Source organism: Eurosta solidaginis, chromosome 1, assembly GCF_040869045.1.
Source record: "Eurosta solidaginis isolate ZX-2024a chromosome 1, ASM4086904v1, whole genome shotgun sequence".
Classification (NCBI taxonomy): domain Eukaryota; kingdom Metazoa; phylum Arthropoda; class Insecta; order Diptera; family Tephritidae; genus Eurosta; species Eurosta solidaginis.
The window spans coordinates 14081332-14100151 of NC_090319.1; the positions used below are offsets into that span (position 1 = coordinate 14081332).

The following is an 18820-nucleotide window of genomic DNA, read 5'->3' on the forward strand; positions in this document are numbered from 1 at the left end:
TCCACTATACCATGCAGCTGAGTTTATATATTTAAGTAGCAAACCAGGTTGCGACATGAAGCTGTGAGTGTGGGATCTTGACGCGTCCCAGCGGTGCAAGTATCTCCTTCGCTGATCCGACATCAAGCGTCTATCTCCGCCGTGCTTATCATTTGCAAACTAATTGCCTTTGATATTATAAAGCCAATTCATCTGTGAACCCTTCAAAGCATGTTATTTATTTAGTTCACGTGATCCGTCATCCACAAAACCAATTCTCCGTATGTAAAGATTAGTCGAATCCGTGCCATGTTTATCCATACCACGATTTCTCAGAACACCTTTTTGCATACATACGTAGTATCGTAAAATCGTTCAACTTGATAGTCTGTGTTAAGCCTCCAGCTCGGCTTTGGTGTCAGAAGCAACGCTAGGTATTTGGCACTATCAGAGGGACTCAGCTTTTGGCCATTGACGAAGATAGGAAAAGCTAGGGATTTTCGGTTTAGTGCTGAAAAGCAAAAAGTTTGTCTTTAAATGATTACCACCAAGACCCCTTTTTAGTCGAAAACGAAAGGTTACCAAAATCTTAAATTTGAAAATTCCATTACTGCAAATTTTTGAACATTTAATAAATCTAAACTGAAAGAGTCGCTCAAATTAACAGCTAAAAAACACTTCATTTCGGAAACAAATACTGCCGTACGGCAACTCTGCACTCGACACAACGATGGTTGCCTCACCTTGGCAGCAGCACGGCGTGATCTTTGGCTTTTGCCTTACAACAAGAAGGGGATAAAATGCCTTGATGTGCAATTGTATCTTGGTTTGGTTTGGGTTGACTTCCCGCGGGTTGGTATTGCTTTGGTGTTGACTCTTTCTTTGGTGCTTCGTCTGTTGGTTTGGCGGTTGGCAGCATATTTAGTAGCTGTGCTTGTTGCTATTGTTATAGGGATATACTTTTAATATAAACCCTCATGTCTTTGTTGTTGTTCTTATTATTTGCTGCTACTTTTATATTGTCGTTGTTGAACTTACATTTCCTTATGCATTTTATAGGATTAAATTCTTTTTTTCGTTCATCAAGCATAGCTCGGCAGCTACATAATTAAGAGTCAGGGTGGCAGCTCATCAGCACTCGCCTATGATATTTTCATAACTATATATGGGCACTAATGAGAATGTATATTTTGAGTTATACGAGGATGGTTCAATTTGTTCAAAATATTAGTAAGACAAAAGCGTATGCTTTAATTAAACGCGTTAATAGAAAAAGGCCGTGTTGCCAATTTTTTATATAAGCAAAGAAGGTAAGACATTTTTTAAAATATTAGCCGTAAGGATATTTGTACTGAACTTAGCCGGTTAAAAGAAAAATGTCATGGAGGATGCTCGGCGCCATTATTTTATTGTTTGGGAAGTAGGTCACAAATTTAACAATATAATATACGGGCACTACTCAATCTACTCTATCTTAATATATTTTCTAAGCCTTCTTCTCATATTATAATATTCAAATGATTTTCACCAAAACAGCAAGCATCCAGTACTCTTGTTGCTCCAAAAACATGGCTGGGTACTGTGCTGCTAGAGAAGTCAGAAAACTCGGTCCAAGTAGCGCCCGACTAATCTTCTACTGCACAGGTTGCGACCGAGTATATTAGGATCCTTAAAATAATATACCATATTGGACATGAACACTTTCACACGGGCACTGTGGCTGACTGTTTCTTTGCAGTCCTAATGGGTGCAACTGTTATGTACATCCCCTTAAATTGTTGAGACTATTAAACGCATCATGACTGCCTCATTGGCCATCACAGCTGCCTCTGCTGCAAGTTCGTCCTTCTTTTCGTTTCCCTCAATGTTGCAGTGACTAGAATCTTCTTGTAGTTACTGAAAGTCTTGGACGATGTAATAAGGAACTTAGCGCCATTAATGCTATGAGTATGTGTACTTCGCGTCGTCTCATTGAGTCACCTTGCAAAATCCTAAAATCTCTCTTGGCACTCACTACTGCTACTTAAAATTACTAACCGAGTCAGAAAATAGCACAGGTGAATCGAGATCATTGGTACTCTACAGTCTCAAGTCCCAACAGTCGTACTCACGGAGTCGTATTATCGAATAGGTAGCAGTTTCCCGTACGTGGTAGGATTACGTTAAAGTGCTAGTTAGGCATGACTTTAGTGATGCAAGCCCTTACTCTAAATGGTATCGCCTCATAACCTAGTCTGGGTCTTATGATTGTCGCTTAAAGCACGGCACTTGTTTGAAACTATTTTTCTCCAGTAGTAGGCTATGTAGACTCAATACAGATTTTTCTTTATATTCCCGGGAAGGAAGGTAGTATCCTTAGTGTTGGTAGGGGTGGCTGTCCTTTGACATATTTTGGTATGGTCATAGGGGTATGACTTAAGGGGTGTTTACTACGGTCCTTTCGCCGTCACAGTTGTTCAGTTGGTGCCGATACCGCTTTAAAAACTCTTGCCGATCATCGCTAATCCCAACTTTGAAGTAATGACCGGCACCATCCGCCCTCAGTAACTCCGTCCGCAGCGCTCTAATAAACAAGGCTTAATCGCTTTCTTGCTCCCTACTCTCTTAGTATGGGAAAATGCTTTGGACAAAATATAACAAACAATTTTTTACCAGAGCCTACCTCCTACTCTTTATAATCAAGGACTTAACGAGCCACCCTTGTATACACAAAGCTATATTCATACAAAATTATTATGTTTAATAGGTATCGTCACATTTGCTGTTAATATTCTTGCTACTGTCATTGTTTGTATTGATATTGTTGTTGTACGCGTCGAAAAATCATTGTTGTGTCTCTGAATGGATGTTGCGAGATTCATATAAGATCTAAATGTCCCCGCCGGCCACATGCCAAAAGCCTTTGACTTGCAGCAATGCGGAGAATATTCGAATTTCATTGCCGAGCCTTTACATTGACCATTGGCCTGCCACAATCTGACTCAACTCATATCACTCCCAGCTAGAGATTCACGAGCGTTTATTTGTTGGCCACACGTCTGAGGCGGCACTTTCCTACAACCTTCACCATCAACCTCAGCACAGATAACAGTCGTCAGTCACAGTTCGTGGACGGCAATAAAACTGTGGTAGCGTTTTATTGAGATTTTCTTTTTGTTTATATTTCCTGTCTCCTCTTTGTGCCTACCCTATTATTATTGCGTGTCTCTACTCGGCTCCTTCTTAGAGGTAGATAATAATAATAGGCCGCGCGCTAAACTTCTTTTCAAGCCGTTAATGGCATTCCCAGTTCATTGAAGTTGAAGTTGCTTGTCTGCATCGTTGATTACTGTTGATGTTAATTTCCAGCTTCCGGTGATAACCAAATTGACGTTTGCTTGTGTGCAGTGGTAGCTGATGGCTATAGTGGATTTTGTTGTTTTTATACTTATATAGAAAGGGAAATCTCGTGGGTCAGTTGATTTACTTGATGTCACTTACAACTTCACATGAGCCAACATTTATTTGTTCATATGTACTATATGTGTACTTTGCCCTCCGCTCCATCCATGCTAACACAATATATTAACTTAGAATTTCGTTAAATTTAAAATTTTAGCTAAATTTTTCATTGCCAACTTTTCCGACAATTTATCTATCACACATACCAAATAATATTTGTCTTGGTCAGAGTTCAAATGATTGAAAAGAATGCTTTGATAATAATCCCGATATAGTCCCGAAATGATCCTTGAAACAATGCTGAAATTACCCCAAAACAATGCGTATTAGGCCCGAAAACTATACCGACTAGTTCCAAAATAATTACACAAATAGTTTCGGTCTAATTTGGAGATAATCCCGAAATGAGCCTAAGTTCGGAAATGATCTCGAAAATGTTCCCGAAATAGTCCCGAAAAGATCCAAAAACAAATTCGAACCTTTTCAAAATAACCTGAAATAAACCTCAAAACAAAAAAATCCAACAGAAATAGTTCTAAAATCATTCCGAAAATTATCCAGATAGCCCCGAAATGGTTATGAAAAAGTATCGAATTAATCTGAAGATAGTCTCGCGCCCACTCCCGATATGACTCCGAAAGTAACCCAGAAATTGTACGGAAATAATGCCCATATAATCCCAAAACACTTATGAATTTATCTTTAAAAAATCCTAAAGTGAGACTCTTGCCAAGTGATCCGAAAAATATCTGCTAAAAGTTCCAAAATTATCCCAAATAATTGTTCGAAAAAGTCAACGATATAATCCCGTGATAGTGTCGAAATGGAGATCAATATAGCCCAGATATGATCACTATCCCAACAGTAATCCCGAAATTATCCCGATGAGATCCCAAAGTACTAACGCATTAATCCATAAAATAATGCTAGTTCCTGGATGGATCCAGGCCGTAGGGGGCTAAGGATGGTGGATTCTGCCATGATCTCGGTGTGAGCTGAAAATTTGACTTGTCCAATTACTGCAGCGTATTCCAAGCGGATGTTACTGCTATAAAGCATGCGGTAGATGGGATGCTATCCACCGCTGTAACTGTTAGGGAATTTAACATCTACTCAAATAGTTAGGCGGCTATTAAAGCACTAAGCTCTGTCACAGTGAGATGTGCCTTATTCGTAGCTTTATCTTTGCCACGCAGCGATTCGCTAAATACCTGGAAGCTATTTCCACCGTTAGGGTATGTGGTAATAGAACGGACCAATCTAACCTCACCCTAACTAGTCCGAAATAATCCCGAAATGCTAACGAACTTATCTGTAAAAAAATTCCAGAACTATGCTGAAATGATTTTCAGATGGTCCCAAAATGACTCAAGAAAATACTTAAGAAAGTGCTGAAGTGAGCAAGAGATAGATATCGAAAAAGTTCATACTATAAGTCCCAAAGTTTCACTATCTGTATCTGGGTGTGAGAAGCTCTTAACCGATAGGAATCAAAAACCAAATATCACTAGGTTCAATAGACTCAGTGGTATAACGATTAAAGAAAAGGTGTCACGTGGGTCGAAAAATTCTCCATAATTATTTATATCATAATAAATATGAAGCCATATACAACAACATTTTTGTGCCAAATCAGTAACTATAACTATCTACCAACCTTATCATAATTCAATAACGTAGCCTTATCTGCTGTTACTGCGGTCGTAACTGAGTACCGGATTTTTCAAATTTGCTTAACTGGAAGCGAAATCATAGAACTGTAGAGAAAGGGTCTTCCATACCGATCGTCATTTTCTGCTTATCACTTGTGTGCTTTATCCGATTAAGATTTTGTTTGAACCGAAATTGAAGTCTTAGGCAACCGGAAGTTAAAATATTTCGAAATAGGAACAGAAGCTACGTTACAACGTATTGATGATTATTACCCGATTTTCCGTTCGAATTTGATTTTGAAATAAACCGGTTTTAGCATTGAGCTAGTTTTGGTGGAATTTTTATTCCGAGAATTGCACTAAAGATGGCACAACACCGAAACCGGTTTGGGTATAGTCCTAACATACTAATTTCCTTAAATACCGTACCAGTCACGGAAACGACTCAACCGATTTGGATGAACACTTTAATGATATAGTATCACAAATCACATTACGCATTCACGAGTTCAAAATTGCTTCGTTCTGTGCATCTACGTCACAGTTGACCCTTCAGCGAATGAAAAAAAGAGCGAGAAAAAAGAAAAGCTAAAGGAAAAGGGTCAATTCATAAAAGAGCCGATCAAATGTTTACATGCGCATTGCGCAATCTTCTTGTGTGATTTGTGATAGAGTATTGAGAATGTTTTCACAAGGTTGCCATATATTTTAATGTTTTTAAAAATTAAATAAGAGATGCCAGTATGTGAATCAAACGCAATGTGTTTTAAGCCATATCAAAAAAATTAAATGGGGTTGCCACCTAGGGTTATTATCTCACCTTATTAAATATATTCGATTGTATATAACTAAAAATATTTTGAATAGAGTTGCCACCTAGCGTTATCACCTAACAGTATTATATATGTTCGTTTGTATATGCTCTACTATCTCGAAAACAGCTCCACCTATGTTCCTGAAGTTTGGTGTATTACAATTTACGACCATTCTAGCCGCAAGCCATTTTTTACAAGATTGCCAAATGTTTCAAATTAAAAAAGGAATCAAATATGCAAATGTGGGTATCGAACGACAGATATTTCATATGTTCTTTCAATGTCAATCTTTTTGAGTGAGCTGCCAGCTAACCTTAATTAAAGAAATATAAACTTATTATATGAATTTTAGAGCAAAGTTAAGTCTTTACAAGTTAAGCTCGGGCACTGAGTTTACTATGGTCATATTGAAAGTAAATGCCATTCCGCATACGGAATGTAAGCATCATTGTGCTATGGAATGCAGACACCTGTCCTAGATTAAATGTCGGTAGCTCAAACTAAGTATTTTTTTTTTTTTTTTGATATTATAAACTTTTAATTTTGTTTATTTCTTTCTTAAGATCACTATTTCAAGGAGTGCCACCGATGTTTTGTTTCAGCTTTTTTTTGTGTCTTAAAATAGTCCAATATGAGTTTATCAGCAATACTGTCACCGTCAAGTACGTGACAAGTGCAAGAATCATTTCAAAATTAAAAAAAAGGGTAGGCACATAAAAAATATTTTCAAGTAAACACAAGATATACATAAATGCTGACTAATAAGACTAAACAAAATAAATGTAAGGATAATAAATCCAATTTATTTCATCTACATAAGCATTTTTTAGGAATATGTATTCATTCATTGCATAAAACTACAAAGCAAGCAAGCACGCTGTTGATGAAATGTGACACCATGGCTATTATGCAATGGTAGTTTAAGGTGTCTGGTTGCTGCGCATGCCCAAATATTGCCTAAGCAATAGTTTAACGCGTTATGTGAAAAGTGATTTGTATATAGCTAGCTGTGATAAGTACGGAAGGTATTATAATCTCTTCGCTTAGAGACGATTTGCAATGGCATGAACCGGAGAGGTAGGTAGCCTATGATAACGAACTAAAGTTCTTTCTACTTCGTGTTTGGAGAAACTCTCCAATCGCCAATTCAAGATTTCTTTCTCCGGCTGGTATTGCAGATTCTTAAATAATTACTGTGTGCAATTTACCTCCAATGAGATTTAGGCGCAGAAGAGAACTCTTTGAATTTGCATCGCGCTCCTGGTTTTCCTACAAATTGACGGGACGGGACCTGCAGCTTAGAAAAACATTTTTTTTAGTTGAAAAAAAACTTTCTAAATTTTCGATGTTACTTTTTCCGGTGATTGAACCCAGGATATTTTGTGCGGTACGCGGAGTAAATGGCAAAGAAGATTCTATGTGGCCATATCAAGTAGTTTACGAGATGGTCGGACCAGTACTTTAATGAGTAATTTAATGGTTCTTGTTACCGGAACGTACCGGACCTATATGCGGCAAAGGTCAAAACCTTCCGGGAGTATCTTTATCGATACAAGAAGAAGAAGAACCCAAAATACAGCTTTTATTCACCCGAGGAACTAGACTAATCGAACGGAATACATGAGATAAGAGTATTCGTGTAAAGTACTAACGTTTTTTGTTGCTCCATTTTCGATTCTCCACTTTCGAAATCCAAATCGTTTCAAAAAGATTCTATTTTAGGACAAAATCCGTTTCAAACTGTTAAGTTAAAGAAATTAAAAAAAAAAAATTAAAAAAATGTGTCGTTTTAAAACAGTGTTCTACCGTTTTATTATCACTTGTGGAAAACGTTACCTTTTCAAACTGCTGCGGTTTCGACTTGGAAAATTGAATCTGTTTCAACAGATGATAACTTTCAGTTTTGAAAAATGTGAGAATACATTGTTTTTAAATTATTAAGATTACGATTTGGTTTTGAAAAATTTAACCGTTTGAAACGGTATTGTTTTTGAAAATTTGGACCGTTTCAAGTTTATGGTTACGATTTGAAAAATAAAATTGTTGTGGACGAAATTGTAAACATCAACCTTGGTTTTCAAAATTTGACTGTTTGACATAATATTTATTTTGAAAATTTAAACCGGGTCAAACGGTTATTATATCGGTTGAGGGTTTTAAAATAAAATTTTTTTTTAGCTGCTATCGTGAAAACCGGTATCGGATTTTAAACGGTTATTGAAAAATATAATCGGTCTCGGTTTTTAAAATTTACCCATTAATTAAAATGTTGACTTTGAAAATTTTAACCGGGTGAAACGGTTATTCGATTTTCAAAAAAAAAAACTTGCTCTAAATCAAATTGTAATCGAAATTTTAAACGTTTAAAATTATGTTGAAATCGAACATTTAAACCGCTTCAAACGGTTTTCGTACCGGTTTCAAACCGTTATGGCCACAGCTTGGAAAATTTCAACAGTTTAACATTTAGTTATATAACATTGGTACTCACGCAAATCTTAACATTTTACTTGTTTTGTATTAAAACTTTTATTTATAACTTGTTGGAAACTGTTTAGATACTCAGTCCGTTGTAACCTGCCTGTATACAATTTAAAGAGTGGTTGTGTGTGTGTGTGTTGCTTAAGATTTTTTTCACTTGTATTCTTTTAAATTTTATCATACGTGATCAAACAAAGAACTCGTGGATGGGTTACAAAAAAAAAAAAAAGAAGTTGCTTAAAGGCGGCAACAGTTGAGCACACGCTTGTCTGCCCTCCTCTTAAAATAGCCTGCGTTGTTGTATCTTAGCGTTTGTGTGATTGTGTGTATGTCCATGATAATGATGAGCCTATTAGTGCACAGTCATCACACAATCCCTAACACTCGCTTGTCTTATGGATCGGGCTTACTGGCTAACCATAGCGTACGATCAGTCAGCCAGCTATTCAACGCTCAAACTGTGATGTTGGTATCCTTTGTGTGCGGCTGCCCACATGGGGGCATATTCTTCAACAACGTTGTTTTCATTAGTACTTTGTGATTTTATTATATTTTTAGTTTATTTTACTTATTTACATTTTTTTTCTACAGTTGCTTCTGCTGTTTCTTCTTCCTTCTATGCCGTCATTTAGTGCTCTTATTTCATTATGGCTATTGTTTTTTTTTTTTTGTTACTGTTGTATTGGTATTATTTATATTGTATGGCTGTGTATTTAGTCCTCACTTGGCTGCTTATTCTTGGCTATCCCTTCAAGTCCACATCCACCGTCCATAGCCACGTCCACCCGAAGATCACAATACACACTCCAACACAACCAATCAACCATAATAAACTGATTAGACGCGCTGATCTTATCTTATGCATTTTACGTACAAACTCACATAACAAATATATGTACGTAATACAAAGCATTGCTTGATCTCCCTTGGCTCATGTTCTTTTATATCTTGTGCCCTCATGATGGCTTTGTTTTACGTCCCATATACTGGGCTCTTCAATTGTGACAATGACGTCCTGTTTGATTATTCCCTTTGCACAATTCCTGAACTGTGTGTATTTCAGGCATGCTTAACCAACGAAGCGATATCATTTCGTTACGATAATCAACGTTAATAAACGAAACGAAGTCATTTCGTTTCGTTTATTAACGTTAAGATCGTCAAATTAACGAAATGATTACGTTTCGTTTTCTGCCATATCAAAACGAAATCAAATCGTTTATGTTGATTATTAATTTCAAACTATGCTGGCAAAGCTGATTGATGGCGGAGTCATTAAAGGTGAAAGCATTATCCAAGCTGATTGCAACTTTTCTCATGAATTTTGACAGTACGAACATTTCTCAGAGTATTTTTGACATTACCACCAACGAATTACACAAACAAATTACATAGAGTTTGTGTGTGTATGTGCGCTCGTTGTTGCCACCTTACGGCTTCACCATGGCTATAGCATTGCCAGCACAATTCAAACATAAAGTATCACGTTTTCGTTAACGTTTTTAACGTTAACGAAAGCTTTTTGTTTCGGTTAAAAACGAGATACAATTTATCTTGATAATTTCTTTATCGATAATATTTCGAAGTGTTTCAACGGAAACGGTGGAAATTTTTTGATAAACGATTAGCTTAACGTTAAGGTGCATCCCTGGTGTATTTAATGAAGGCGCTTTGTTATTGGTTGTGTTACAATTTTGTAACCTTAGAAAAAAATTATATAAAAAAGTCTAAAAAAAAACAACAAAACACCAGCATTCCAAAAATAAAATAAAATCTGAAGAAAAAAAAATTATTTTTTATTGTGCGCACACGTGTTCGAATTATCAACAGGATTTCGGCTATTTTTCTTTTGCTGGTCACTGCTTAGATTTACTGGTTTTAATAAGTTTTGTTTTTTTTTTTTGTTCCAAAAAGTGGCTCGCTGGCCTAAAGCCCCAAATTTTCAATTCTACATGCACCACCTCTATTAATCATGGCAATGAATTGTGATTAAGGTTCGTCCTTTTGTCAGTTATTCGACGTTGAAGAAAAATGAGAACAAAAAAAGACGTTGAAATTGTATAGGATGTGTATATATTTTGATACTAGCGAAGATATATACATTAGGCTGAGCCTTATATGTACGGCGATAAATATTAATTGAGCTACATGCAAAGATTGATCCTGAAAATGTTCGCTTGATATTACCATAAACAAGCCAACGCAAGCTGTATTCGGCTGCATTCGACTCTATGGTAAAACAGAAGGCTGTCTGGGTGCGATGAGAACATTCCCTGCTGAGTCCCCGAATGCATCCGTAGTGTTCACTTAGTGTCTTATTGTTAACACCTCCCTCCACTATTCTAATAGAGAAAGAGGCAACACTTGCTATTATTTCAAAATATTTTTGAGTTAAAGATCGGAAATATGACAGGGCATGTGAGAGTAATGAGCAAATTCATATAAACTCACGTATGGCATCTAAGTGATGCAGAGAAGCGCAAAATCTCAAGGAATTTTAAGGTGTGCATTGTGGATAGAACTCTTTGGGAAACTGGGAATCCATATACTGACCCTGACTCTTGAAAACGGGAGCTGGTATCTATGAGCCGATCCTGAAGAAATCGTAAAAGAGTGGGATACTGCATCACTATTTTTTAGACAAAAATCCATGCAATAGAAGTTTGGCTTAAAGAACGTCTACGAAGAGGCTTATCCTCGAGAAGTATCGCCATTTGTCAGACAGCCAGGCGGCCTTACGCGCCTTGCAGTGCTACACAATTACTTCAATGCTAGTGAAGGAATGCAGTGGAGTCCTAAATGATCTGGAGTCAAAACCAAGGTTTTGTTTGAATGGGTTCTTTCTTCAAAACACATTTCGGCTTCGGTTGTGTAAAAAAAATATTCGGTTTCGCTTGGTGCTTCAAAATCGGTTGCGATTTTACCAAGCATTCAGTTTCGGTACGGAACTCTAAATTTAATTTCGATTTCGGTATTACAATGAGTTTTAGTTTCGGTGTTGGCTATTTTCTTCAAACATAATTTCTATTTTCGTATTGATTCCATTCCCTTTACGCGCGCCCTTTTACAAAAAAAATATATATTTGCAAAATTAATTTCGGTCCCTGTTTTGGTTTTGATTACACAAAAAATTATTTTGTTTTTTTCAATTTCCATTTCCGGTTTTGCTTTTTCTTTTAAAATCATTTTCAAATCAAGTCTTTTGATTAAGCTCTTACGAATGAGTTTCGGCTTCGTTCCGGTTTCAGATTTGGTTTCGTTCTTCAAATTTAATTTGCGTTTCGTTCAGTTTGGTTAGATTTCATCCTTGAAAATTACTTTTGGTGTTGGCAGCCTTCCGGTTTCAGTCTTGCCAAATGTTTCGTTTCCGATATCTCAAATTTTTTCCATATTGTGAAGGATTTCTTTTCCGGGTTGTGCTTAGTTCCACAAAACAAATTTTGATCGCGTTCTTCAACATTAATTTTGATTTCATTCTAGTTTCGGGTTTTCTAAATTTTCCTATTTCGCCATTTCCCTTTCAGTTTTGTTCCTTTTTTCAAAATATATTTCGACAGCGTTGCGTTTTCTGATGTTATTTCGGTTTAGCAATAAAACAATTAAGTAAATAATCTTATTTCATATATGTAGTTCATGGCTTGATAACCCTTTTAAGAACTTTTTCTATACACTAGGTGATTCGAGATTCGTCTCAAGTCTAAGGTGCTCGATTTAGTATCGGGTAGAAAACTCGCCTGGCAACTTACTATAGAGACCATACCCAAGAATGCGGCGGTTGCTTTGTCAGTAATCCAAACGGATTTGGAAGTTGCGGTGGTCTCTTGAAAAGGAATGAAATATTTAGCTGAAATTTGACTTGCAATCCTGGGAGAGTAGTAGCGTTTTTTTCTAGAGTAGCTCGCTATAAACGGCGAAATACTTAAATCCACGATAAAATAACAGTTCTGTCTATGCGGTTTTCCACCATTCAAAAAAGGCTGCTACTCTCTTGTCGCGCTAGGCAAGACCTTGCAGATAGTCAGATCCTTCTGATTAAGTACTGTGGTCAATCGATTAGCCGAAGCTCTTAGTGATGGGCGAATAATAAATGCCTGCTTGCCCAAAATACGACACAACCTAATGTGCATGCATGAAGACTCCCTGAAGCATTGATGCTGACCAAACAATAAAAAGCCGATAAAAAAGTTACAAAAAAATATTCTTCTTGATTAGAAAAAAAAGATCCCCAAAATGAAAAAAATGTAAAAGATAAACACAAAGATAAAAGTGAAAAGAGGTGCAAGCAGAACAATAAAACTCGTTCCACTAAAGAAAGTGAAATGCGTAGTTTGGTAGACAATTTGAGGGTCACTACTCGGCGTTGTGCAAGTATAAAAGGATTTGATTGTCTGATTGACGTGCCGGAAATGGTAGGAATGGCTTTGGTAGTGATTTCTTTATTCCAATAAATAATAGAAATTTGATGAAGACAGGTATAGCCTACCTGCCATATATGAGGTAACAAAATTTGTATTGAGCTTCAAGACATTCCATTACTCAAAATGATTCTTAAACTAAGCCAAAAAGTAAACGCTAGCGCTTGAACTTTTCAAATATGAAGAGAATATTTTTTGCTTTGCAATTTCATGGCTAGAGCACTTGACTCTGGTGCGGAAGACGTCAGTATTACAGCACGCTCATATTAGCCAAAATCAGAAGAATTTGCAAATATGAAAAAAAATTCGTCAATTGTTGCGTTCTAATGAACAAATTGATCCACATGGATCACATTGTTGTTGCATTTGCATGTTAAATTTGCATCGATATCTGGATCACTGCTAATTGGAACGCGAGGAATATTTCAGATTGCGTATACGCAACGTTGGCCTCTCGCAAAAGTTTTGGATCTTATGACCAGTACTAACGAACTGGGCACAAATTTAATATGCGACTGAGGAGGCATCTAAGCAGGTATCTTTACTAAGCAGGTTGATGGAAAACATCGGTTTTCATGTGGTCATACCAAATCGTTCCCGAGATGGTTGGGCTAGTCGGTGCAGTCGGTGCTTGTTACCGGAATGTACCGGATCTGCATCCGGCAAAGGACCATAAACATCGATAACACTCCCCAAGGCTTTCGGGGAGTGTGCTTATCGCTACAACAACCACAACAACATTCAAAACATCGGGGGACCAAAAGAAAGCAAATGGAAGCTACTCATGGACATCACCCTACCCACGTTACTGTACGGCACCGTGAGCAAACACTCTTCAGACGAAAAATCGCTGTAAGCTCTGCAGCGAACATCAGCTCGGAGAGTATCGTCCTTTATTAGGACCAGCCGTATATGTGATTATTGGAACAACCCTATCGATATATTAGCGCTGGAAACAGGAAGGCTATAAGAAGAGAAAAACAGAATGATCAAGAGCGCATGAAAGTTCTTAACAAACAGAACAGGGAGAGAAACTTACAGCAAAGAGCAGCAGAAGCTTTGGTGAGGTAAATTACTACATTACCCAGATGCTCTCTGGAAATCGGTACTTTAAAAATACCTGCACTGAATAAAATATGCGAATAAGTCCGTTTCCTGCGATGCAGACAAGAACGATGCTGAACACACTTTCTTCTATGCTAGCGATGGAGCAAGAACCAACAAATGCTCGACTGAAGAGTATGCTAAATCACAGTCGATAGTCTTACAGCAAAAACGCTAAGTGCCCAGAAGAGTGGCAGCAAATCAGCAGCCTCATTGAAATGACACTCAGAGTAAAAAGCAGGACATGAACGCAGAAACAAAATAATTCTCTTAAAAACGAGAAATATCGAACGCCACCCTAAAGTTATGTGAATGCGGTCCCAGGGTGAACGACGGTTACGAAAGGGGTGGTTTTAAGTCCTTGGCTTCCGATTGCTGCGATGGTGCCTTAGGCATTTTTCATCTCAACACGCCAAAAGAATGTCCTGTATCTATTTTCTTGAAGTCAAGTCTCAGACTATAAAGGATATCAAAGCTGAAACAAAGTTTGCAATTTGTATCCACATCGCGACAAGGCAAATGAAATTGGTATTTATCAGTCTAACAACCTATCCAGCTGTTCTTGACTCTTAAGATATTTTCCATACAAAATTAAAAACAAATTTTTTTATATTTTCGTAATATTATAATTTTTGAAATTCTCTCTAACTAAACTAAAAGTGCAGTTAATAAACTTAAAAATTATGTTTAACAATTATATAGAATCACATAGATGAAGCGCGCAGATTCCGCTCCTCTACTTTAAAGCTTTTGTGTATGGGTGAATTATTTGACGGCACTCGACGATCACACAGCGCCTGCACGTCTGGAAGACTTTTTCACTGAGCATTGTTTGCTTTTGTTTGTGTGTACTAGAGAACTTTCTACTCTAACTTATGCGCTCCTCCAGTTACCATGGACGCCAAACATCCTCCTCCTCTTCTGCTGCTTGCGCTTGTTTTGACGCAGCCATAGTAGCATCAATGGGCGAATGACCAGTAAAAGTGGTTAGCAAACTATGACGACTACTGCTGATGTTAGTTTGCTCGCTGCAAGCACTCGAATTGGGACTACCATTGTAGCTGGACACAGGCGATATGGGCACAGAGTAGTGTGCGCGTGTGGCGCCACTAATATGTACGGATAAAGGCGATGTGAGTGGGGTGGGAGGTTGTACAGCAGGTTGAATTTGATTAAGACGTTGACCCAAATGTGTCATTAATTGCGTGCCGAGATTGACATTAACGCCGGGTAGCTGCGATAGCGAACGTGACACCTCATTGACAGCGTGTATGTAGCCCGAACGAAAACCCTCTGCTTGAGACATTGCGCCACCTTTGGAAGCTGCAAGCTTGCGTTGTTGCTTTAACTTTTGTAAGTGAGCGACGGTCAGCTCGAGTATGTCGGCCTTCTCCAGACGTGTAACATGCTCACCCTCTGACTCCAATGTGACCACCATTAAATCTTTTAACTCATCCAAACATTTGTTTATGCGTGCGCGTCGCTTACGTTCCAACATTGGTTTCATTACTTTACGATATTGATAAGTCTTAGACATCTCTGATACTTGTATGGACATTTTGATTGCGTGTTTTATTTTGTATCGTTTATTTTATGACGATAGAACGAACGTGTGTGTTGCACTAGCCAGGGTTTGTATGGGAATGCTTGCTGCCTTCACGTGTTCGTACTCTTTTATACTCAAATGCTGTCTCAAGGAATGTGGGAATGAGCGTGCGAGCAACCCTCTACAAGGCTTTCGTATAGCAATGTTAACAGGAGCGTTGTCTATAGGGATGTCAGTTGCGTGCTCGTTTGCTATGCGCACACAAGGTAGAGCAAGTCGAAAAGAGCATTGTAAACAAAATTCTTGTCAGAGAGCGCCACGCTAGTCCTTACCGTTTACGTCTTATATTGTTTGTGCGTGCTGCGCTCAATAATTTTGAGAACAACCCTCAGTGCTTGCGCTCGCCTTTGTTTACTTTGCGCTTACCCTTCGCATGTTCTTCTACGGCATTATTTACCTTTGGCTGCCCATTCCTTTGCATTTGACTGCTATCTCAACCAGTCACCCCTTGTGTATAATGCTGCGCGCTCCTTTTGATAGGGGAGGAAATCAAATTTCAATGCACGTAAAGGTTGCAGGATCTTTGCAACGCTCCAAACCGTGGGAACTATGTGCCTTGTAGGTTTCTCACACACATCACATAAGCTCACCTGCGCATACAGCCAAGCGACAGCCGGGCAATATGTCAGTCAGCCAAAAGGTGAATAAGGAGGATAAGGACTTGCATACATAGCGATAAACTACATGTGTACGTATCCCTGCTTAAGGACGCAGACGTTGGCATATTGACGCGCAGTCAACCGAGTCATCGTGGCTCGGAGATATTGTTGTTGAGCAAAGCATGGGAATTTTGCAATCTGGTCGTCCGTTATGAGGCGCAAAAGATTGTGAGTAAAGCGCGCCTGGCATACAACGCATAAAAAAGTATTTGCTTGTTGTTGTAATTTAACGCAGCTGTGTGTACTGCTACTGTCGTTACTGTTTCTTTGATTATATCGATGATTTCGAATTCGTTGCGCTGCTTTTTGTGTATGTGTGTGTAATAATCCTTAATCGTTGTATCCTGTAGCCTCGTAAGTAGAGACAATAAAAAAAAACCGGAGAAATACTTTTAATTGTAATGATATCAGGCGCTGCAAGGGAATTCCTTTAAAGCGCACAACTGCTGCAGTCGTTGTAATTTTAGTTTCTTCATTTTCTCAGCGCTTTGAAATCAATCGTGAAATGGTAAAACATTCCCACGGTCGCATCAAGACAACAACGGGTCGTTAGCATTAAAGCATATGCGAAGCGTTGGCTAAGAAAGTGAAAAGGTAGCGCATATTTTGTTATTGTAATGTCGTGACTTCTTATAGAGCTCAATGTGCTCTTTGTGGTAGTGGTAAGGGAAATAGTAGTACGGGTATCATAACGACTTCCTGTGGCAATTGATGGACGCGCTTTTTGTTTCATCCCCAGTGCGCTCACTGCATTTATTCTCACTCATTTTCTTGTACTGCCTTTTTGGCGCTTTTCTTATACAAATTTCTTCTTTTTTTTTTTTTGACAATGCGTGCACGCGAGCGCACTTGTTTTTCTGTATATATAATAGACGTGTGTGTTGCGCATGCGCGGCGGCTGATTTTGTATTGATGTTTAAACTCTTTCGTGTATTTTGTGTATTGAAAAGATTTTCAATTAAACTGTAATTTCGTTTGGGTTTGCGCTTCAGCTTGTGTTTTTACAGTGCTTCGGAACTTTGAAGTTTTGCTTTATGTATGTATATACTCGTGTATTTGGGAGCGCGTGTGTGGCGTAAAGTTGGCCACAAGAAGTTTATTGTGGGAATGTGTTTAGTTAAGTATCACTTTTTCGAACTTAAAAGGCAGGGTGAATTGGGCGGCAGAAGAACGGGCTGAAGTAGTACGTGGTTGCATGGATGTATACAACATTAGAAGCGCAGGTTCATGATAATGTAACCAAGCCATGTTGAGTCTAGATCAGAGGTCGTCAAAATACTTATTCGCACATACTTCAGACAAATTATAATTCTCTTCGACTTTAGTGACCACTGGTCTAAGGTCACAGCAGCATAACAACGCGCGCCTACGATGCTGTAAGCTTGTGGCCAGCAAGAAGTGCGACGATAAGCAGCCGCCTTTTAAAAGATGCCCGTTATATAAGTGTCCACATTAGGTATTAACAGCGCCGCCAGCAGCCAGTGACACTAGTTTTGACCTAACACAAAGCTATCTCCTGAAGACACGACACTAGTCTAATTCTACTTTTGGAATAAGAGGTCCCATGCTGCAATCCTAGCGAATGCAAAATTCAGCATCAGTTTTCATGCAAAGAGAAAGCGGTAGTCGCAACTCCCAAAAATCCTTTCCAAAGTCAATCCTTAAAGATGTGTGTGCTAGTACGGCCGCCGCTAAGACATCAATTACGACAAATGGCGACGTCAATGCTAACGTGAACAGGACATATTTCTTTGGTATTCAAGGCGGAAAATGCTGCCAATAAGAAGAGGGTACAAAACGATGTACCAACTTCTCTCAACAAAAAAATTGGATCATGGCATGACGTGGGTATTGTGCGCAGTAAAGTTTAAGATCGGGAAGCTGTACACGCAATAAATAGCTGATTGAACTGCAAGTCGCTCTATCACGTGATATTGTTGTTGTTGTACTGAATACAACCTGCGTCATGTTTTGATCGATCTTCTCTGGGTGAATATGGGTCTAGCTTATGCTAGTATTAGGTCATGCGAAATATTTGAATCGATAAAACCGAACCTTCAAGGTTATCGCATCTTTTTTTATATTGTGGCCCCATATATGTTAGTACAAATCGTTATGTAAAGGAAATGCAGGGGATTTATAGACTGAGGTAAAAGGCGTCGACCCCGTTGGCCAACAGTCGATTTGTACCAAGTGCGTGGGGCATATGTAATAGAATACCGAAAAGGATGGTGTCTCGGTAAATAAAGCCATTGCATTTGTCCGACTTTTTTTGCAACAAGAATAAAGCCGGATAGCATAGAGCTGACTTATATACCTAAAATATGATATTAAAGCGTCTGTGTTATACAAAAATTTGGAAAAAAAAATAACTTAGTCTAACAACCTTTGTGTTCGAATCAATGGGAAACGATGGTTGACAAAAAAATTACCCACTGACATTAGAAGTTCACAGTGCCCTCGACTGCGGAGAGGTTGGATAGAATATCTGCTCCGAAAAAGAGTTGCTGAAGGGGGAGTAGGGGATGACACAGTACACTGAAATCTATAAAGGCTTGTCCGTGAGGGGGAGTGCTAGTCCCAATCTTTTATATTCTTCTGGTACATGATCCCTAACAACTCTTATTGGAGAATGGAGTCCGTTACTAAGGCTTTGCGAATGACAACG

General features: G+C 38.3%; 2 protein-coding genes across 2 annotated transcripts in view; both read right to left on the reverse strand.

The window, feature by feature from the left end:
• Nf1 (neurofibromin 1) overlaps window positions 1-18820 on the reverse strand; it is a 226119-nt gene that overhangs the window by 52513 nt on the left and 154786 nt on the right. The window lies entirely within an intron of this gene.
• On the reverse strand, window positions 14777-15445 carry E(spl)mgamma-HLH (Enhancer of split mgamma, helix-loop-helix). The gene has a single exon (XM_067763918.1). The coding sequence runs from the start codon at window positions 15443-15445 to the stop codon at window positions 14777-14779; it is 669 nt and encodes a 222-aa protein (XP_067620019.1).